Source organism: Quercus lobata, chromosome 6, assembly GCF_001633185.2.
Source record: "Quercus lobata isolate SW786 chromosome 6, ValleyOak3.0 Primary Assembly, whole genome shotgun sequence".
NCBI lineage: Eukaryota > Viridiplantae > Streptophyta > Magnoliopsida > Fagales > Fagaceae > Quercus > Quercus lobata.
Window position 1 is genome coordinate 47,478,852 of NC_044909.1, and position 23,210 is coordinate 47,502,061.

General features: G+C 34.4%; 1 protein-coding gene and 3 non-coding genes across 4 annotated transcripts; all 4 read right to left on the reverse strand.

Moving 5' to 3' along the window:
* Positions 1–1,983: 1,983 nt before the first annotated feature.
* On the reverse strand, positions 1,984–6,446 carry LOC115951000 (protein CURVATURE THYLAKOID 1D, chloroplastic). Its single transcript, XM_031068301.1, has 5 exons — positions 6,165–6,446; positions 5,828–6,069; positions 2,493–2,597; positions 2,314–2,385; positions 1,984–2,230 (listed from the first exon to the last, which is right to left on the reverse strand). The coding sequence occupies exons 1-5, from the start codon at positions 6,316–6,318 to the stop codon at positions 2,159–2,161; spliced, it is 645 nt and encodes a 214-aa protein (XP_030924161.1). The 5' UTR covers positions 6,319–6,446; the 3' UTR covers positions 1,984–2,158.
* On the reverse strand, positions 4,336–4,430 carry LOC115951069. Its single transcript, XR_004083205.1, has one exon. It is a non-coding gene; the product is annotated as a small nucleolar RNA snoR128 (small nucleolar RNA).
* LOC115951070 lies at positions 4,737–4,831 on the reverse strand. The gene has a single exon (XR_004083206.1). It is a non-coding gene; the product is annotated as a small nucleolar RNA snoR128 (small nucleolar RNA).
* On the reverse strand, positions 5,144–5,237 carry LOC115951071. Its single transcript, XR_004083207.1, has one exon. It is a non-coding gene; the product is annotated as a small nucleolar RNA snoR128 (small nucleolar RNA).
* Positions 6,447–23,210: the final 16,764 nt, after the last annotated feature.

Below are 23,210 nucleotides of genomic sequence, written 5' to 3' on the forward strand. Positions count from 1 at the left end.
AATTGAAGAAGGGAAATTTGAACCTTAGGATCTTCTCAATGTAAGGATTGTGCAATACCACTAAGCTACTAAGACTATGAGCCACTCTAAGTCACTTGTTAGGTCATGAGAAAAGTATAACAGCAATTAGAGTTAAAAGTATCTCCCCAAAAAAAAAATTTAAGAAAAACAGGTGAATTTATCTCTTATCAAAGGAAAGCCTTTAAATTATCCTTGTTTAAGCTTCTTGATTCTATGGCTCAAAAGATGCACTACCGTCATGGCTTTTATTTTTTATTTTTTAGAGACCACTACCATGTTGGTTTAACAAGAAATGTGTGAAGGTCTGAAGGATGATGGATCTTAGGATTTAGGATATAGTGATCTCTTGAGGTCATGAGTTCAACTTTACACGCATGCCTTGTGTCTAGATCATGTGACTTACAGAACCATAAAGTTTTTAAAGCATAAGGATTCTTGAGTGCACCATACAAAGTCGGTTGGATACTTAAGATTATATTAAGTTTTTCAAAGAAAAAATCAATAAGCTTCCTTACTGTACCAAAAGGGAATAATTTGAGCACCTATTATTTTATGAAAACCAATGTTCGTTGTTCATTCCAAAATTTTAAGACCGCATAAAATGCTATAACTTGTGTTACAATTATCTATGTAGCAGACTGAGTGGTAGAAAAAAAATGATAGATTTATGTGAAAATGATAGACAGCCAGTTACGATTTAACAAGTAGGATAGTTGTTGCAAAAATTGTAATATTTTATATAATACTAGAATTACTCTTGGATATTTTGTTTGCGTGAACACCGAGCATGGAATTAGATCTTCAAATTGTAACACCATGATTTACGTATATAGCCCTTCAAAGAGTAAGAACAGGGCTGGGCACAGAAAGCAGACGACTAAAATTAAGTTCACTGGAAGTAGAATCACTTATCAGTATCATCTAGTTGATATCATGCACAAAACGACCAAAAAACACCACATTATGATTTTTGCCTATATAAAGTTGAAACATCTCTATAGTCTCGATTATTAAAAAATAAATAAATAAAATTAAAATTTTAAAAATCTTAGTCTTATTAGTTTGCATTGTTTGGTCTAAAAATATTTGGTAAACTTATGGTTTCATAAGAAGAATAGACTAAACTAGGGCCGGCTTGACCACTAGCCATATCATCAATAAAAGAAGGGAGGTTAGATACAACCATGCAATAGGGAGATCAATATGGAAACCTTAAACCGAAATGTTTCCACTTTCTGGGCTTGCAAAAAGGCATGAACTATTAGCCGAATTTTGCAAAGAGGAGATCCGATGATGACCCATCACAGGGACGAGAAGAGCAGATAGCAACAAGATCAACCACGGTAGAGAGCCGACCTGGTCTCGTTCCAAGAGAGAAGCGAGAAAGCAAAGCACTCATCTTCAAACAAGAGAGTCAGGCCTCCAAAAATTGTTTCACCAAAAGTAACAGCAGGAAACAAGCAATTTTCCATCAACCAATTTTAGTTTTCCTTTTAACCTGTATTTTCTGATGCTACCAATTTTAGTTTTCCTCGACCTTCAGAAAACATTTTCCGTTAAAACAAAATTTAATTCATAATACTCAACCTCAAACCTCTTATGAGCAATAACCCACATTGTTATTGAGAGGTCACAACAAACCTATTAGTCAGCTTATGAGACCCTTCTATTTTATAATGATATTTTTCGGCCTTTCATAAGTAGCGAATGTGAGTGGGGACTATTCTATCAATTTGGCTTTGAGCACGTAGTCGAATCAAATTTTGGTACACTAATCAGTGAAAAAATGGTAAAACTTTTAAGTGATCCTTTTTGCTCTAAATTCAAGCATGACAACACAAAAGACGAGTGGAAATCTCCTGCAGGGCCCCAACTACAGCATATTTTTCTCCCCGCCTTTTGCTGAACCTGGGCACCCTCTCAGTTTAATATTGTCACCAATGAGAAAAGGAACTAACTATGTGAGAGAACAATAAGTAAATATATTTACTTGCTCATCAAAAATAAAACTACAATCCAAATCTTCAGTGAAAGAAGAAAAAGAAAATATATGGCCTTAACTAGAAAATATGTATAAACTCTACACTGATTACACTCTTGCAAGGCAAACAAACCAAGATAAAGTGACTCTGCCACATCAATCATCATCAAAACCAAGAACCTGTTGTTTAAGCTCTTCAATTTTAACAGCCAACTCTTCCCTATTTTTCTGCAAGTCAATAGAAGTTAATTAGTATGGCTATTCATACAATCAAGGATTAATTCTAAATTCAACTCATTTTGTGGGGGTACCTTAAAGATCAGATAGCGATAGCTGAACCAGAATGTGTAGCCAAGACCCACGATTTCCATCAACTTGGGAAACTGATTTTATAACATTGAAAATCAATTTCCAGACAAGCAATATAAAATTTGTTCATAGTTCCAAAAAAGGTATGGAATTAACCCAAAATACACACACACATACGCACCAATGGAATAGAATCAATAGCGCCTACAAAGACTGATGATAACCACAGGGCAACCAAAGCACTGCCACCATATAGAAGAATGGTAGATGTATCGAATGAATCAAACTGCATGATAACGAGAAAGCCATCAGTATTGCTATACAAAAAATATGGGAATTAAATTCAAAGACAACTCAGCCAGACAAAAGTGTAAGTTCTGTATAGTATCAACATTGACACGTCATAATTACAAAATATTTTGACTTCATTTTCATGTGCACTACATTTTTCATGCGTTTGGAGTTCATAACCTCCAATGTAGGAAAACAACAATTAGATTAGCTATCCTTTACCTGCAGAATTTGATTTAGTCAGTGTATGTTGTTGACCAAATAGCAATCAAAACAGTCCCCTAAAGGTCTGATAGCGAGGGGCAACAAAGCTAGTCCGGGGATTGAACTCACACAGCCATAATTGATTTAGCACCAAATTTTATGTTGCTTATACAAGTAATTAAACCCCCCCCCCCCCCCCCCCCCAACACAACCCCACCATTTTATTGATCATAACACAACTCACACAGCCACAGAGAATTGAACCAACAAACTCAACCTCCAATCCTTACATAACAGGGGCATTGGTCCAAGAACCACTAGCATTACTGACTGATTCCTTTACAGACAACAAAGTCCATAAGTCAATTAAAGGTCATAAATTTTACTTTTTATGAACAAATTTCAAGATTATTACTTTCACGGCCCCAAGCTGAAATAAATCTAAACACAAGACTATACACATACATACACTTAGAGGGAAGATCAAATGAACAAAAAAAAATATCAACCTTGAGATAAGTCAAAACCAGTAAAACAGCTACTCTACCAATAAATAAAAACAAAGGAACATTTACAAGGGGGAAAGGAAAAGAGGAAATAAAGCATACACTAGAGAAGAAAAAAAATGAGAACGCCTACATGTAAAATGGGATCATAACCAATGTGAAAGATAAGCCACTTTCATGAATGAAAGGACCAAGACGTTGCAAATATCCTCTAAAAATTTTTATAATAAATAGTTAAATACATGAGAAATAAATACAAAACATTTGCAACATAGACCAGAAACTAATCATTGTTGTGGAAAAATATGACTATATAAAAAAGATTACAAATAAGTTTGAGCCCCCAAAAAATAGGATAATAGATGTTAAAACAGAAAAAGGGAAAAAGAAAAAAAAATGGATGGAGGGAGCTGTCTGTTGCTCAGGTAAGCACTCAGTTGAATTTATATGAGGAAGCAATTTTTTTTTTTTAGAGATAATTACAACATGCTGCTAACCCCGCAGCTCGAACCCTTTTCCTCCTAAACCCCCAAGCACTTTGTACATGGGGGGGGGGGAGGTGTCAATTCAGCTACAAGGCCTTTGGCAATATGAGGAAGCAATATATAAGTTGACTGGACAAAAAATAAGACCAACAGCAAGCAGAGCAAATAAATAAATGAATATTGGTCTATAAGGACTCAAATGTACCACTGACAAGCTTTAAGATAGTAAGAGTGAGAGTCCCCCCCCCCCCCACCAATCTCAATTTTCTCTAAAAATTGGACTTGTAAAGAAAAAGGAGAAATAAAATTCAAGACTGATTTTTGTTTTGATAAGTTAAATTCATGACTGATTTGTTATAAACAAGAATGAAAAGGAAGTGTAAAAGCATAATGAATTCCGTTTTCCCCACTAAAATATTTTTTTTTTAAATGTAGAAGTGTAAAAGCATAATGATAGGAAATTATAACAAATGGGATAAGAGGAGAAGAGGAATGAAATCTGAGTGTTAAAAAGTATTTTAATAACTGTTATTCAAGGTTGCTCAGGTAACCGCTCAGGATCGACATGACTGTCGAAATTTCATCAAGCATTCTATGAACACTCTCAACCATTTAAAGCATTCATCATAGCAACCAAGTTTGCAATTTCATTAAACCACTTTCTAGAAAAATTGAGCTTGAAAAGAAAAGGAGAAATAAAAGTCATTACTGAATTTTTATTTTATTTTTTTGATTGGTAAATTCATGACTGATTTGTTATACAAGAATGAAAAAGAAGTGTAAAAAGCATAATGAATTCCATTTTCCCCACTATAATATATGTTATAAAAACGTAGAAGTGGAAAAGCATAATGATAGGAAATTTGAACAAATGGGAGAGAAGGAGAAGAAGAATGAAAACTGAGTGTTAAACAGTATTTTAATAACTGTTATTCAAGGTTGCTCAGGTAACCGCTCAGGATCGACATGACTGTCGAAATTTCATCAAGCATTCTATGAACACTATCAACCATTTAAAGCATTCATCATAGCAACCAAGTTTGCAATTTCAATAAACCACTTTCTCTACAAAATTGAACTTGAAAAGAAAAGGAGAAATAAAATTCATGGCTGATTTTTTTTTTTTTTTTGTATAAACTCGTGACTGATTTGTTATAAAAAAGAATGAAAAAGGAATTTCTTTCATTTCCAGCAGAGACCAAAATTTGAATTCCGTTTTCCCCACTAAAATATGTATTAAAAACAATGTAGAAGTGTAAAAGCATACTGATAGGAAATTGGAACAAATGGGAGAAAAAGAATGAAAACCGAGTGTTAAAATGTATTTTAAGAACTGATATTCAGGGTTGCTCAGGTAACCGCTCAGGATCGACATGACTGTCAAAATTTCATCAAGCATTCCATGAACACTATCAACCGTTAAGAGAATCATCATAGCAACCAAGTTTGCAATGTCATTAAACCCCTTTCTCTAAAAATTGGATTCGAAAGAAAAAAGAGAAATAAACTTCATGACTGATTATTTTTTATCAGTAAATCTATCACTGATTTGCTATAAACAAGAATGAAAAAGGCATTCCTTTCATTTCCAACAGAGACCAAAAGAGGATAGATATTCAATCAAGCATCCAACAGCTTTGTCTTCATCTCTCTTTTACAAACACCTAATACCCTATTCATGACTAGTCATGAAAAGAACATTATTAGTTCTACTATAGCATTTGCTAACAGAAATTCAATAGATAATCAACCCCACATGACCAACAACAATCATTCAATACAAACAAATACACTACTGAGAAACAGTCTCGAACTCAAATCTTAAATCTTTAACCATAATAATACTACCAATCTAAAATGTGTTGCCAATTTTTATCAACATCATCCATTTAAGAACCCCAAACCCTTCTAACCAATCAGATATTAACCCATATATAATTCTTTCACTCACACACACACATGCATTGATACATGCATGAATGTGAAGAAAAACAATCATAAAACTAGAATTATAGGATTTTGAAAGGTACCTTTATATTAAGCTGATCCAAAAACTCAAGTGACACTGTTTGATTCTCCTCGGCAGGAAGACCTTGTTTAGGCACTTCTGTGGCTCCGTTTTCCCTTAATGTCTTATTCTCAGGTGGTGAAACTGGAACATCATCCAACGTTATCACTCTGTCGCGTTCTTCAGCCACATACCTGTTTGCCCCACCTGATGTTTCTTCAGATGACGCTGCTCTTGGAAATGTATTGGTAAAATAAAGCGGCCCTGAAAAAAAATAATCAAAAACCCATCAACCAATCAAAGAAAATATAGAGACCCAAATGCAAAACAACATGTTAAAACTACGAGAAAGAACATACGGGAGCGTAGGCCAGCGGTTGTGGGAGAGAGTATTGATTTTCTAACAGAGAAAGAAGGGTTGGAGCGGAAATGAGTAGCGGGGAGTGTGTGTGTGTGGTGGCGGTTGTGCAAATTAGAGATGGGTCGAGCTGTGATGGTGGTGCACAGCTCCATGTTCGTGGAGGCTGCTGCGGCTGCGCTTGAGCTGTGGATTCGGAAGTGTAGAGTGAAGTGAGGTCTGGTTCGAACACTTGCTGTTGCCCTCCTCCTTTTTTATAAGAGGGCGTGGCTAGGGTTTGCTTTCTTTATTTTTCTCCTACTTTTAAAATTAGGAAAAAATAATAATTTATCGAATGCATTGGAATGTGTGATTGTGTATCAGTGTATGTCTCAGCAGAAGAAAAAAAAAAATACTAATACTAATATTAATAAAAATAAAAGGATAAATTACATTATTGATCTTTTATCTCGTGCGTTATATTTTAATTTTGTTTATGAACTATCAATTGTGTCAATTTAGTTCCTAAATTTTTGAAATCGTGTCAATTTGGTTCTTATCGTTATATCTGAGATGAAAATACCTAACATGTCCAACGATATAATTAAAAAATAGTTTTTTTTACCACGTCAATGGCCAACAATACAACCACGACATATTTTAAAAAAAATTAAGAACAAAATTCCTCTCACGTGAGTTAGATTGGGGAAAAAATTAAATCCCTACCTCTCACTCTATCTCATCAGACCCTCTCTCCCTCACTCTCATGCCATTGATCCCTAACTCTCTCATCCAATATGAAGTTGTAGGTATCATTATTGATGAGAGCTCAAAAGGAGTGGCAGTAATGGATCTCGTAGAAGTGACCAAACAGTTGTGAAAGTTCCAGAAGGTAATGTGACTAACTACTGTGAGCAAATAAGAGGAAATCAAGAAATATGGAGTGAAAGGAAATGATTTGCTTGTATTACCAATAGATCTAACTAAATCCATTAATATATACACTGTGCATAGCCATTATACAGTGGCTATAACTGACAAACTGAGTTTTAGTATATAAAGTCAATCGCCTGGCCTCTAAATACAAACACATGAGGGGGTCTTTTTTTTTTTTTTTTTAAGTATGACATGGCTGAATTGTTGGCAGTTGATGTGATAGAAAAACTATTTTTTAATTATACTGTTAGACACATTAGATATTTTCATCCAAAACATAACGGCAAGAACCAAATTGACACGATTTCAAAAAGTTAGGGACTAAATTGACACAATTGAAAGGTCAAAGAACAAATTAAAATCTAATGTAAAGGATAAGGATCAATTACGTAGTTTACCCAAAATAAAATGATTGGTTTGGTAGATAGAAAATGGGTAGATAGATAAGTGGGAAACGTGAAAGAGATAAAAATAAATAAATAAATAAAAAGCTTTTCAATGTTTAGTTGAGTGAGAGTTTAGAAACGTGGAAGGAGGAAACAATGTTTTGTTTGGTTGAAAAGAAAATCAAGAAGATGAAAAATGTGCGTTTATTATTACATCTCAATTACATAAGATCTAATTTTTTAATAGTTTTTCTTTTAGTTTAATTTTTTTTTTAAATATATTATAATAAGTAATTTTTTTAATTATTATAACCTTACAAACCAATTACAACTAATAAAACATCCGACCAAAAAGTAATCTACCATTTTGTCAAAAAGAAGGCAAGAATAAAGTACATAGTATTAATAATAAAAATGGGTAAATGAGTCATTTCTTATCTATAAGATACTCACTTTTCTTCCCCTTGTTATTCTTAGATTGTGTAGATTAATTTTTGTAAAACTGTGAAATGATAATTAAAAAAAATTAAAAATCTATAATTTATGTGTTTGATATAGAATAAGGAAAAATTAAAAGATTAATATTCATATAAATGTTATAGTTCATATAACATGCTTTCGTTATGTGTGACAAATGAATATCTTCTCTTTTTCTCTATTTTTTTTTCTTGTTTTCTCTCCTTATGCCACGTGAATCATCCTACATTCCTTTTATTTTACACACTTAGGGGCTGTTTGGGTGAAAAAAAATGCTCACTCATCACTCATCACTGAAATATCATCACTCTATAAACTTATTTCTTATCACTCAATAATGATGAAATATCTCACTTAGCCCATTTGGCACCCAAAACCTAATTATGTTTTCAACATAAAAAGCTAAAAAATTTGGGACCCACACACTCTGACCTCACTTGTGCACCTGAACTCCTACTTGGCCTATTAACTCCACTCAACCCAAATATCTCACTTTACCAAACCACATTTCTTCTTCATTTCGTCTCGCATGCTCAACACCATCAATGGCTTCTGCTCAAGCGTCACCCACTTGCACCGATGCCACCAACAATGCTACCAATTTCTTCCTCCTTCCTCATCGCTGGACTTCACAATGCCCAAGTTCGAGTTTGATTCTTCTTCATCTAATGGGTTGGCGTGATTAGGGTGAAGGATGAAGAACAAAAGGCAGATCGGAGAAGAAAGGTGTGAAAGGGGAGGGCGTGTGAGATTGGAGAAGAAATGTGTGAGAAGCTCCTAGGGATTTTGCTTTGGAGATTTTCGTGTGAAGGGGAGGCACTGTGATTAGCCGTTGGGTGGAGTGTTGGGGATAGCAAAGCTCTGAGATGGATTTGACAACTCTCTGCCGTGGGCACATGTTTTTTGATGGAAATTACCAAAATGCCACCGTTACTCAGTTTCCATAACTCAAAAACATCTAAAACGTGTTTCTAGTTTCCATAACTCATCACTTAATTTAGTGAGAATCGAGTGATGAAAACAAAAACTCAAAACAAATCAGAACAGGTGTTTGCTCCGTGGGACCCACCAGTTTTGAGTGATGAAAATACCAAAATCCAAATAGTCCCTTAAATTTATATCCCTATTAAAAAATAGTCCTCACCACACAATTCGCACAAGTGATACTTTATTGCATAGAGTGCTTTCGTCATGTGACTCATCATTGTATTAAAAATATTAAGTTGGTTTGTGCTATGTGAGCTATATATCTAAAGTTTAAAATATTACTCCAATTAAAATTATATAGTCAATTTTTTTAAAAATAAGTTTAATTATTTATTTTAGATTATTTAACTTTTGGTTACTGACTATTATATGTATAAAACAAAATTTTTTAACTTTTAGTTGACCTCTAAATATTGTGTCACAAAGGTTTTGGATGTCTTTTAATTTTAAATATCATTATTATAATATATATTTTTACTTAAATAATATGATATTTTTAATTAAATTTTAACTTTATTATATATTTAAACCTTATATTACAATATTGTTATATCATAATTGTCTTAAAATACTAAAATAGATAGCTCTATATACTTATTCTCAATATATATATATATATATAGTTTTATATACAAGCACAATTATATTAAACTAGCTTGTAACCCCATGTATATGTATAAATACACTTAAAGATATACAAAAAGATGTATAGCATAATTCATATATATATAATTTAATTAAATACTATTGATAGTCATTCTTATATTTTGTTAATTTTTTAAAAAGACTTGTAAAAATATTATTAGGTATAAAATGTAAACTTTTCATGGTTTTTTTATTATTATTATTACTTCTTAATTTTTGTTATTGTGAAAAACTTTTTTTTTATGATTTATTTATTATAGACTTTTTGGTTTTTGTACTCGATAACTCACTTAGATGAATATTTATGTTGTGATCTCACATTTGATTTTAAAATTAGGAAATAAACTCTTTCTAAAAATAAATAATTTAGGACATATGGCGCAAAATTGGACTCTAATTTAAAAATCTAATTGGACTTTTTCTAAACTTTGCACATATATATATATATATATAGATATAGATATCTATTCTTCTAAAAAGATTAAATATCTACTAATAACTACCATAATTATCAAAATTCACATTAAAAAAAGAACATATATTTTTGTTAAATTTCATCATGTATTGCAGCGATTACACCTAGTAAATAAATATTACACAGGACATTAGCAAACAAAAAGTGTCTAACAATATAAAATAATGAAAAAATAACATCTTCATATCCCTTTTCCTTTCCCAGATCCCTTTTTTCACCCCAATCAAGCATAAAGTTGTTTTTTAGTGTCTGGTTGAGTCTTAAAAAAATATTTCATAAAATATTTTAATGTTTAGCCTTTTATGAAAAAAGTCTCACACAACACATAGGACAAAGTTTAGTTATAAAATTGATTGCAGTTTAAGGCTGCAACCTTACTCAATATCTTTTTATTAAATGTGAATTTTAACAAATCCACAATTGGATTATATATTCTTCTTATATCCTCTATACTTGCAAAATTTATAAAAAATTAAATAACAATAACTATGTCATCGATAAATTTTTTAAATTGCAAATTTTTGTAATTTAAAAGTATGCATAAAATATAAGTTTATAGATCATATAGTAGATAATAATCGATTCACATAAAATTTGATATATGTATTAAAAATGTAAAAAACATGCAATTCAACGGTTATATTTTTAAAATATTTAGTAACATTTATTTTATTGAGTAAAGTTATAGTCTTAGACTACAATTAATTTTGTGGGGGCCAGTTAATTAGGAAATATTGTTAAAACAGTATTAACTAGGCCTATGGCCCTATCCGAGGACGTTAGACCATCCGAGGAGATCCAAATCAGATTATGAAGAGAACAAAATGAAGAAAGGAGTAGAGACAATATGAGATAGGTCCAATAAGCGTCCAAGGACAAAAGTCTTCTCGGCCACATGTGTCCGAGGTAGATCTGAGTGTCATATCATCACGGACTTACTTCGGAGTTACATCACAACTAAGGATAGGATATTGAACCAGGGATAATAAAAGAAAGGTAAACAAATATCTTCAAAAGCTGCTACCTCCGCATTAAATGTCTCTCAACCAACTCTCTGGCCGCATTAATGTGGAAGTGATGCCTGAGCAGTGATCAAGCAGTCTTACAGCTACTAGTTGATGGTTCTAGGAGGTACTGGGTGGGACAGGAAGGAGTCCCCCGAATCTAACCTACACGTGTGTAGTAAGAATGACACAAAGATTGTAGTATATAACATGGAAATATGTATTGAGAAAGGGGATCGCGGAAAAGGACTGGAACTCTTGTACAATTTTATTGTTCAACAAAACCATATGATACGAACTACTTAATCTGGTTCGAGGATAGAATTTCTAATTTTACTCATGTCAAACCGTCTTGAACCGTTAAATCTAATTGTTTTTCGTTTGAGATAGATCTAGTTCTTCTACCCACGTTCTATAAATTTATTGTTTGGGCCGTTAGGGTTTGAGCCTAATCCGGTTTTAGGACTAATCCAATTTCAGTCCTTACAAATTTTGTAGCTAAACTTTGTCTATATATATATATTATTGGTTTATAAATGAAAAGAAAACACCCAAATCATGAAATTCGATGAGGAATGATTAAAAAAATACTTTTTTTTTTGGGAGATTAAAAAATACAATAGACCATATCAAATCATAGCAGATCGTACCAAATGATAATAGACTGGGGGGAAAAATATTGGTCAACACACATTCCAATAGTAGTAGATAAAAGAGTTATTATTAGGAGCGGATGCATTAGGTTAAAATTCTCTCAAAAAAATAACAATAGATATATAACCTATAATCAACCAGTAAGACAAGCAAAATATGAAACACCAAATTGACAACAACTTGCAGTGGGAATAATAAATTTTGATCCAAGGAAAATCGAAAAAAAGGAGAGAACAAAAAATAACCTGACCAATTTAAGACTATGCAATGAAAAACAACAACAAAAATTTGTGGAACATACCTTGACGAAACTAACAATTTTGTGGATTGTATGTCAAAGAGCTTTTTCATCGTGTGTGCAAGACAAATTCTATGGACAATATTTATCTGGCACTTAAAGATTATATTACTAATATAAATGAGTGACAATGCTAATATGAAAATAAAATCAAACATAAACTAAAGGTGTAAATAAAAATTTTGAAATATAAAGAATAAAAGTAAAAACAACACTAAACTTTAAGGGTTAAAAATGGACTTTAATGATCTTTTGACTCTTTTAAAACTCTACTTTTTTATAGGTATACTTGTACTTGTACTTAACTTTGAAAGAAAAAAAAATCAGTAAAAACTAGCTCATCCAATAATAGTCATATTAAATATTTAAATAACCTAATAGTCTATATGATTAAAATACACATCATTCAACGTCATTAGTCATTACATTTCTCTAATGATTTGAAATGAGACTATATCGTTTTTAAAAGAAGTTATAAATAGATTAAATAAGGGAAGATGTGCCTTTGATAAAAAAAGGGTGGGTGGGTGGGGGGAGAAATAATTTAAAAGTTTTTTTTTTTATTTTTTAAGTTAAAAAACTATATTTGAATTAGCTTAACTGATCAAGTTTGTTAATTTCAAATAAAATACATTAAATCAAATATCATCTATAGTAAAAACAAATTAATTGATAATTTATTAGTATATTTTTTTTGAGAAACAATAATTTAGTATCTTAATTCTTCACGTAATATTAACGAGTAATCATTATCAATATCAATTGGACATCGTAATTTCAAAGAGTAATGCCCAGGATATAGAAAAATGCACAATTTTATGCCACAACTCGTCACGTGGTAAGTTGTGATTGGTGTAAGTGTGATGGTGGTCATGTGGGGACACACTTGCTTCAATCACAACTTGATGTTGAGAAATACATACAAGTTATGGTACAAAATTGTATACTTTTCTGTCCCCTAAACATTATTCAATTTCAAATATTATCCTTATCTAAAATAAAAAGAAAGGAAAGGATAGAGGACAAATAATAAAAAAATATTAGGGTATGTTTGGTAGACTGTAATAGGCACTGTAATATAACAGCTATTCTTATGGTTTACTTCTTCAATAGTTTAATTATGTTTTTATTACAGGGAATAGTCATTCCTTATGAATAGCTATTCTTTAAAATAAGGAATAATTATTCATCTCTAAAAGGGCTGTAATAGATATTCCTTAATTGATATAATAATTTCTAACATTAATATATTTCCAAATAAATAAAATTTCTATATCCACCTAACAATAGTGGAAATAAAAAATATTAAAAAATAACTCATGTCTCTAAAATTTAAAATATATTATTTTCTAAGAAATATAATTAAATGAATGAGATATTTCTTAAAATAGATCATATGTTTTATTATAATGTTACAACTCACAACCAAACTAATAAATAAATTTAGTTATTTCATTACAACACATTTTATTCCCGATAATAAATATTACCATTTTTATTGTAATCCACATTCAGTATACTAAATGTCCCCTTAGTGTTTTCTTTGGGGGTGGGTTTGGGTCTTTTGGGCTTTGAGAAACTTCTTCCTTAGAAGCCCGTCAAGACGCCGAAATATGACTTGGAGTATTAAGTGGTGGAATCTGACTCTCATCTATATCACCTTCTATCTTGTTCTCATAATTATCGACCAATCAAAACCATTAATTTCATATCTCCACACGCGCTTGTACACTCAAAGCAACAATACTCGCCACTCTTGTGGCCCCACTCCGCTACAATGCATATCCGTTAACTACAATGATCTCCAAAACGACAACGTCCCAAAAATCCAAAGCACAATAATATGCCATCTCTTCCCCACCTAAATTACGAATTTACCCAACACATCTCCTTCCAAATAGTGTTCAATCTGCCCGTACAATAGTCCAAAATTTTAGAATTGTTCATTTAGATTTCTTTTGAATTTTTTTTATCAAATAAATTTGAGTTTATTCACAAACTACTAATAAATTTATTATTTTCTCATATATAATAAATAGTACAATTTTTTTTCCCATTTTCAAAGCTATATTAATAATATAAAAGAAATGATATATCCACAATAATTACACAAAATTTTTACAACAAATCTTAAGTAGCAGATTGTTATTAGTTATTATTGTTGAAGCAAAAAAGTAATCTTAATGTTAAGTTCAAATTTGAACCAATAACAACTAACTGCCTATGATTTGTTGTGAAAATGTTGTGGACGTAACACCTCTCATAATATAATAACCAAATTATAATAAGAAATATATATTATTTGAGTTAATCAGATAAAATGATTTTTGTTTATATTTTTATAAAAATATTTTTTTTAGAATCATAAAAATCAAATTGACTAACTTTATATGGTTATATTTATTTATATTATAAATAAATTACAAGTAATCATTTGATATCTTATAGAGTTATTTACAATTTTACATAATCCAATTTAAGTCACTTGTGCAGACAGAGTGTAGAAGATGTTTTGCATTCCTTGTGGCTTTGTCCTGAACTTTTATGAGGTTTGGGGTGAAGATTCACAATGGGAATTTTTAATGTCTAGGAGTTTCCCTTGCTTCCTTTCTTTGGTCCAATAGGTCATGGAATTGGGCAAGGATTTGGAGCTCTTTTCCATGATTTTGTGGACTATTTGGTTTGGAAGAAACCAACTTCGAATATCACCACAAACCTTCCCAAATGAGTTGATTAGTCAACAAGCTTTTGATGCATCACATGAGTTTGTCGGTGCCTAACTACGACTCTCCCGTCCTTAAGCTATACTAAAGTTGATTTGGAATTTACCTTTAGCCAATTTTTTCAAAATAAACTTTGGTGGTGCCATATTTAATAAGGAAGATCGAGTGAGTATTGGAGTTGTTAGTAGAGATGATAAGGGGTAAGTAGGGGTGTCAATTTTTATTCATATCCATGAACCCGTCCATTACCCACTTTATTTGGATAAGTCTTAACCCAACCCATTTGAGTATTTTTATACTTGCAAAATTTATAAAAAATTAAATAACAATAGCTATGTCATCGATAAATTTTTTAAATTGCAAATTTTTGTAATTTAAAAGTATGTATAAAATATAAGTTTATAGATTATATGGTAGATAATAATTGATTCACACAAAATTTGATATATGTATTAAAAATGTAAAAAACATGCAATTCAACAGTTATATTTTTAAAATATGTAGTAACATTTATTTTATTGAGTAAAGTTATAGTCTTAGGCTACAATTAATTTTGTGGGGGCCAGTTAATTAGAAAGTATTGTTAAAGCAGTATTAACTGGGCCTATGGCCCTATCCGAGGACGTTAGACCATCCGAGGAGGTCCAAATAAGATTATGAAGAGAACAGAATGAAGAGAGGAGTAGAGACAATATGAGATAGGTCCAATAAACGTCCAAAGACAAAAGCCTTCACGGCCACATGTGTCCGAGGTAAATCTGAGTGTCATATCATCACGTACTTACTTCGAAGTTACATCACAACTAAGGGTAGGATATTGAACCAGAGATAAGAAAATAAAGGTAAACAAATATCTTCAAAAGCTGCTACCTCCGCATTAAATGCCTCTCAACCAACTCTCTAGCCGCATTAATATGGAAGTGATGCCTGAATAGTGATCAAGCAGCCTTACAGCTACTGGTTGATGGATCTGGGAGGTGCTGGATGGGACAGAAAGGAGTCCCCCGAATCTAACCTACACGTGTGTGGTAAGGATGACACCAAGATTGTAGTATATAACATGGAAATATGTATTGAGAAAGGGGATCGAGGAAAAGTACTGGAACTCTTGTACAATTTTATTGTTCAACAAAACCATATGATACAAACTACTTAATCTGGTCCGAGGATAGAATTTCTAATTTTACTCATGTCAAATAGTCTTGAACCGTTCAATCTAATCGTTTTTCGTCTGAGATAGATCTAGTTCTTCTACCCACATTCTATAAATTTATTATTTGGGCCGTTAGGGTTTGAGCCCAATCCGGTTTTGGGACTAATCCAATTTCAGTCCTTAAAATTTTGTAACTAAACTTTGTCTATATATATATATATATATATTATTGGTTTATAAATGAAAAGAAAACACCCAAATCATGAAATTCGACGAGGAATGATTAAAAAAAATACTTTTTTATGGGAGATTAAAAAATACAATAGACCATATCAAATCATAGCAGATCGTACCTGTGGGGACCGGTCGATTAATGGGCTCGTAGGGTTCGGAATTGATTTAGGGTTGTGGGGCCTGAGGCCCATCTAAGGACGAGTACCCATCCGAGCACGCCATACTCCTCGGTAGTATGCATTCGAGGACGATCGCGTCCGAGGACGATTGGGACGTGGTCTTACTGCGATCCGATCCCAGAATTAGGTCACCGTAAAGGATAAGAGTAACCGACTACGGATGAAAGAGATAAGGTCAACAAATATCTGTAACAACAGCTGCCTCCGCATTAATGACCTCTCAACCAACTCTCTGGCCGCATTAATGTGGAGGTGATACCTGAACAGTAAGGAAGCAGCCTTACAGCTGCCCATAGGAAGTTCCCAGGGTTGGGAGATGGGACAGAAAGAAATCCTCCGGACCCAACCTACACGTGTGCGGTAAGGATGGAACGCAAAGGGGAGTATATAAACTAAAAGGAGAACATGAAAGGGGGGATCGGAATAGAAAAAGAAAGAAGAACAAGAGAGGTAAACAAGAGAGAAAAAAGGGAAAAAAGAAAAAAGGAGTTGTACTAGTCACTAGGGAAAAAAGATCCATTGTACCAATTGAAAAACTTTGAGCGTTCATGAAAGTGAGTCTTTGGAGGATAGACCACGGTTAACCTAGTTCTTTACACCCACGCTCTACAAATCATATTGTTTGGGCCTTTTCACGTGCGAACCTAACACAGTTAGGTTCGTTGCGAACCGTGTCCTTACAGTACCAAATGATAATAGACTGGGGGAAAAAATATTGGTCAATACACATTCCAATAGTAGTAGATAAAAGAGTTATTATTAGAAGTGGACGCTATAGGTTAAAATTCTCTCAAAAAAATAACAGTAGATATATAACCTATAATCAACCAGTAAGACAAGCAAAATATGAAACACCAAATTGACAACAACTTGTAGTGGGAATAATAAATTTTGATCCAAGGCAAATCAAAAAAAAGGAGAGAACGAAAAATAACCTGACCAATTTAAGACCATGCAGTGAAAAACAACAACAAAAATTTGTGGAACATACCTTGACGAAACTAACAATTTTGTGGATTGTATGTCAAAGAGCTTTTTCATCGTGTGTGCAAGACAAATTCTATGGACAATATTTATTTGGCACTTAAAGATTATATTACTAATATAAATGAGTAACAATGCTAATATGAAAATAAAATCAAACATAAACTAAAGGTGTAAATAAAAATTTTGAAATATAAAGAATAACAGTAAAAACAACACTAAACTTTAAGGGTTAAAAATGGACTTTAATGATCTTTTGACTCTTTTAAAACTCTACTTTTTTATAGGTATACTTGTACTTGTACTTAACTTTGAAAAAAAAAAAAAAACAGTAAAAACTAGCTCATCCAATAATAGTCATATTAAATATTTAAATAACCTAATAGTCTATATGATTAAAATACACATCATTCAACGTCATTTTTTTTTGGTTAAAAGGAAAATATCATTCAACTAAGCCAAAATGGCTAAACTGTTGGCAGTAAGCCTACAAAGATTTTCCCCCATGGCATCTAAGTACACAAAATTAGAAACAACAACAGATGGGGAGCTATCCATAATAACAAAATTTTCCTGCATATTACATCCTAACTTAGCCAGTGCATCTGCAACTCTATTCACTTCACGGAACACGTGTTGCACCTTGGAATGTTGAAACCTGCCCAACAGAGACTTGCAATCAGCCAGTAGAGAGGAGTAGAAAGCATTAGAGTTGGTTTTGGACTGGACTAACTCCACCACAACCTTAGCATCTAGTTCAATCACCAGGTTCTGCACTCCAATCTGATCCGCCAGCAACAACCCATCTCTTAGAGCCCAAAACTCAGCTATAATGCTAGTAGTGAACCTAATAGCTCTAGCAAACCCTTTCACCCATCTCCCCTCACTATCTCTAATAATCCCCCTCCTCCTGCCCTGCCGGGATTACCAAGAGAGGCCCCATCCGTATTTAATTTGCACCAATCTAAAGGAGGTTTTTTCCAGCTAACAGTACACACCACCTTGTTCCTGTGACAATTGAGCTTCCCCACACAGTAGTAAAACTCCAAAGCTTGGTTCTTACTAATTCTGTGTAAGTTAGTATTTAAGGTAGTATTATTAAAAACCATTCCATTCCTTTGTTTCCATAAATTCCAAATGGCAAAGGAAAATATATAGCTCCACGGCACTAAAGAGGAATGAGGCACCTTGCTTTGACAATTAGTTTCCAGCCAGCAATTCAAGTCTACATCAAAAAAGGAGCTAACTATTGCAGGGGGGGGGGGGAATCTTAAGATTAAACCAGAAATTTTTTGCCACCACACAATCTCTCAACAAATGGCTTATGGTCTCTGGAAAATTATTGCACAAAGGGCAGCAACTATTAGTAAATATACCTCTTAAAGTTAATTCAGCCCTCACAGGTAAGCTGTTATGCATACACAGCCAAAGAAAGTTGACAATTCTTGGCAAAGTGTCAATTTTCCAAACCCATTGACCTTGGAAAGGCACGGAATTTTGCTGAGCACCATTTAGCAAAGCATAGGCCGACTTGGTGGTGAACTCTCCATCCTTAGAAGACTTCCACATAATGACATCTTCCCCACTGTCAACCTGCCACCTTGGGATAGCCTTAATCCTATCCTTGATACAAGAAGGTATCTCAAAAGACAAAACTTCCCACTTCCACTCCTGCATATGATCAAGGAGCAATTCAGACAACTTCATATCAAACTCCCTTTGAGTTAAAGGGCCTTCAATCAACTCTCTCAAAGAACACCCCCTTATCCAACTATCAGTCCAGATTTTTATTCTTTCACCATTTCCAATCCCCCAACAAATTCCATCATTAAATGTTTGAAAACCAGCCTTAATAGCTCTCTAATTTAGAGAAGCTGGCAGCTTATCCGGGTCTCTAGCTCTCCTTCTCTCAACCGAACAATACTTCCTTAAGATCACTTTAGCCCATAAGCTTTCTTTTTCTTGATACATTCTCCAGTTTAGCTTAGCTAATAAAGCCAAATTCTTAGCTCTAGAAGATTGAATCCCAAGACCTCCCTCATCCTTTGGCTTAATAATCTTGCTTCAACCCACCAAATGTAACCTTCGCTTTTCACTGGTTAACCCTCATAAAAAATCTCGATTGATTTTGTCTAATTTTTCACAAAGATGAGAAGGGAGGGTGGCAGCCTGCATTACATAGTTAGGGATGGATGACATGACCGACTTCACCAAAATTGACCTTCCTGCAAAGGATAAGAACCTTGCCTTCCAACCAGCCAGCTTATTCATAACCCTCTCAACTATAAAGTTTAGCCTATTCCTTGGGACCCTTTTATGCTTTATCGGAAACCCCAGGTAATTCCCAATATTGGTCGTAGCTTGTATTCCCAGTTTTGAGCAGACTTCTCTTTTTTGTTTCAGCTTGCATATTGGGGGAGAAATAAATTCTTGACTTCTCTACACTTACTTTTTGACCTAATACTTCCGAGATGGCTTCACATGCATCATCATCTACTTTGGCAAAGAGAATTAAGTCATCCGCAAAAAATAGATGGGAGATTCCTATATTATCCCTGGAGGCTTTTAAAGATTTCCAAGCTCCTTCCATACATTTCTTTTCTATTAAATGTCCTAAATATTCCATGCATAAAATAAATAGGTACGGTGATAAAGGATCACCTTGCCGAATCCCTCTTGAAGGATTAAATGACTCCAAGGCCCCTCCATTAAACAAAATTGATATCTTAGTAGAAGAGACACAACTCATTATCACCTTAACAATATTTTGGGGAAAATGATATGTCTGAAGAACCTTGTGAATAAAGCACCATTCCAACCTATCATACGCCATCTCCAAATCTATCTTAATAGCCATATAGCCTTCTTTGCCTTTCTTCCCATCCAAAGCATAGAAGAGCTCTTGAGCAATTAAGATATTATCTATTCCCTTCCTTCCAGGCACAAAGGCAGATTGGACAGGAGACACAAGCTTGTTTAGGTGGGGTCTAATCATTTCCACTAAAATCTTTGAAACAATCTTATAAACCGAATTACACAGACTAATCGGCCTATAATTGTTTAGGGATTCAGGGCTTTTACACTTCGGAATGAGAGTCACAAGAGTATCATTGAGATAATCTGGGACTACACCATCCTTGAAAATATTCTTCACCTCCTTACAGATTGGCTTCCCCACTTCATGCCAAAAATGCTGAAAAAACCCAGCATGGAGACCATCCGGCCCTGGGGCTTTAAACGGTTTCAAAGCCCACAACCCATTCCTCACATCTTCATCAGTAACTTCCCTCCCCATCCAATTTCTATCAACTTCTGAGAGAAAGCTGCCTGAGAAATCAGCCACATGAGAGAACCTATAAGACATTTCAAAATCCGTGGAGTAGAGTTTCTTAAACCCATTCAAAATATGCTCCTGCACCGCCTCTTCCTCTACAATCCATTCCCCCATGTTATCCTTCAAACACCTTATCTTATTTCTTTGCCTCCGAACAACAGTATTTAAATGAAAGTAAGAAGTGTTTCTATCCCCAAAGGCAGCCACCTTAATCCTCGATTTAAGGGCCCAAAACTCCTCTTCCTGGAGCAAAATAGAAGAATACCCCTCAATGAGTTGATTTTCAAGCCTTATAAGAGACTCATTCGGATTTTCAGCCAAAGCCTTCTGAGTCCCCTGTAATCTAGCTAAAACTCTCTTTTTCTTCCTAAAAAGATTTCCAAAAACCTCAAAATTCCACTTCCTAGCCTTCCTAGTAAAATCTGGAATGGTTATTTGTAACTGAGCTTCATTGGGCCAAGCTTCCTTAACAATCCTGTAAAAATCCGGATGAAGAAGCCACATCATTTGGAAACGAAAAGGCCTCACCAGTCTATTCGCATTTGGTTTCCATAATTCAATCAAAACAGGATGATGATCAGAAAATGTCCTAGGGAGATGGGTAACTACTGCTTTAGGGTATAAAATTCTCCACCTAGGATTAGCAAAACAACTGTCTAAACGTTCCAAAATCAAATCCGAAAGCTGCCTTTTATTAGTCCAAATATATTTTGGGCCGGCAAAACCAAGGTCAACAAAATTGCAAGAATCCAAACAAGATTTAAATTCCAGGGCCCTATTTAAATTAATATGATTCCCCCCAAATTTATCCTCCCCACTAAGCACTTCATTGAAATCTCCGATCATCAACCAAGGAAGATTATGTAACTGCCCTACCTCTTCTATGTTGGACCAAAGAATTCTCTGTTCAGCTAATCGAGGGCTAGCATAAATTGCAGAAATTAACCAAGAAAAGTTTGAAGCACATACCTTCACAGTAGCATGAATCTCCTGCTCCGTAGCTGAAAGAAGTTTAATATCCACATCCTCTTTTTTCCACAAAATCCATAAGCCTCCAGCATACCCAATAGTCTCTATTATAATAAAACCATCAAAGGGAAGTCCTTCAATGATCTTTTCTGCTCTACTTCCACCCACCCTGGTCTCCGTGATTACCATTATCGATGGAAGATGATTCACAGCCATCTCAAATACCCTCCTCTTAAAATCCGGGTTTAGTGCACCCCTGCAATTCCACATAAGAACATTCATCTTCGCACACTGATCCAAGGGAAATTTAGCTTGACTAGGATTCATTGTTGCAGCTTTGACCATACTCCATCCCAGCCTCCTTAACAACTCCGTCGAATGATTCCACTTCAGTTTCCATATCATCATGTGCTTCAATATTCCCACTATGTCTTCCCGGCAACATATCAACACATCGCTCTTCTCGATCGGAGCAATTATTTGGATAAGCTTTAGCATCGGGTGGTTCCCCATCAAAGCTGTTGCCATTCCCCTTTGGTCTACTAGTCTTCTTTCCTGTATCACCCATCCGAATTTGTCGAAGTGGGGCACCACCAATGGCCTTCTTAGCTTGTTCAAGGCTTCGGCCTCTTCCCGTGAAATTAACGGAGTGTCCGTTATGAACCGCCACCAAGGATTGGGCGTCTGACCCCAGGCCGGATGATCCGGTAGTAGTGTCCCCGATCTGCCGCTCCCCATGGCTAATGGAAAGATGCCCCGCCCTGCCTGACCCATCTCCGCCTTGCACCACTCCAACTCCTGCGTCAGCATTGACCTAATCTGACGGATTATCGCATTTGGCACCTCTATCAAACTGTTTCGGAGCCAAATCGCCCAACCACTCCTTGTTGAACTGCATCGATTCACTTAGTTTTCCTCCATTCTCCCTTATCTGCACACTCTTTGAAGAGGAAGCTCTCTGTGAAGAAGATGGGTGTTGTCTTTTCAAGGATTTTGCTCCTTTCACTCCAATAGATCTGCTGCCTCCTGAAATCGTGCCTGAAGAACCGAACTGAAACTTCCCATCAGTCCGCATCACGTCTTCTCCTTGTATCGGGCTCACCGCACTAGAGGTTCCTACAATATTTCTCAAATCTTCATTCTGTGAAACTCCTTGGACAGAAACGTCTCTCTCATCACGTGCTTGGTTAGATAGATTGGACAACACCTTCCCTTTATTGGACTTGACTGAATCACCCTCATCTTTTTCCTTTCCATGGACAAAATTGCCCTTCTGGTTGACTTCTCCCTTATGATCGCTCCTCAAGGGAAATCTTGACCGTCCATTCCTAACTGAACTCTTTTTCCTTGTAACTAACATCCATGGACCAAAATTTGGATCCAATTGTTTGTCTTCCTCACTGGCCTGGTTCGGACTTTTCTCTGTTTCACTGTCATTCCTATCCTTTTCCTTAATCTGGTAGCAGCAATTCTCTTGTTTGTGCCCAAGTCGCCCACAGCAAAAACAAAGAGAAGAGATACCTTCATATTTAACTTGTTGCACAAACCTTCCTATCCTGATGGATTTTATCAAGGGCTTCACCAGATCAATTTGTATACATAGCCTTGCATAGCTTCCCCGTGATCCTGT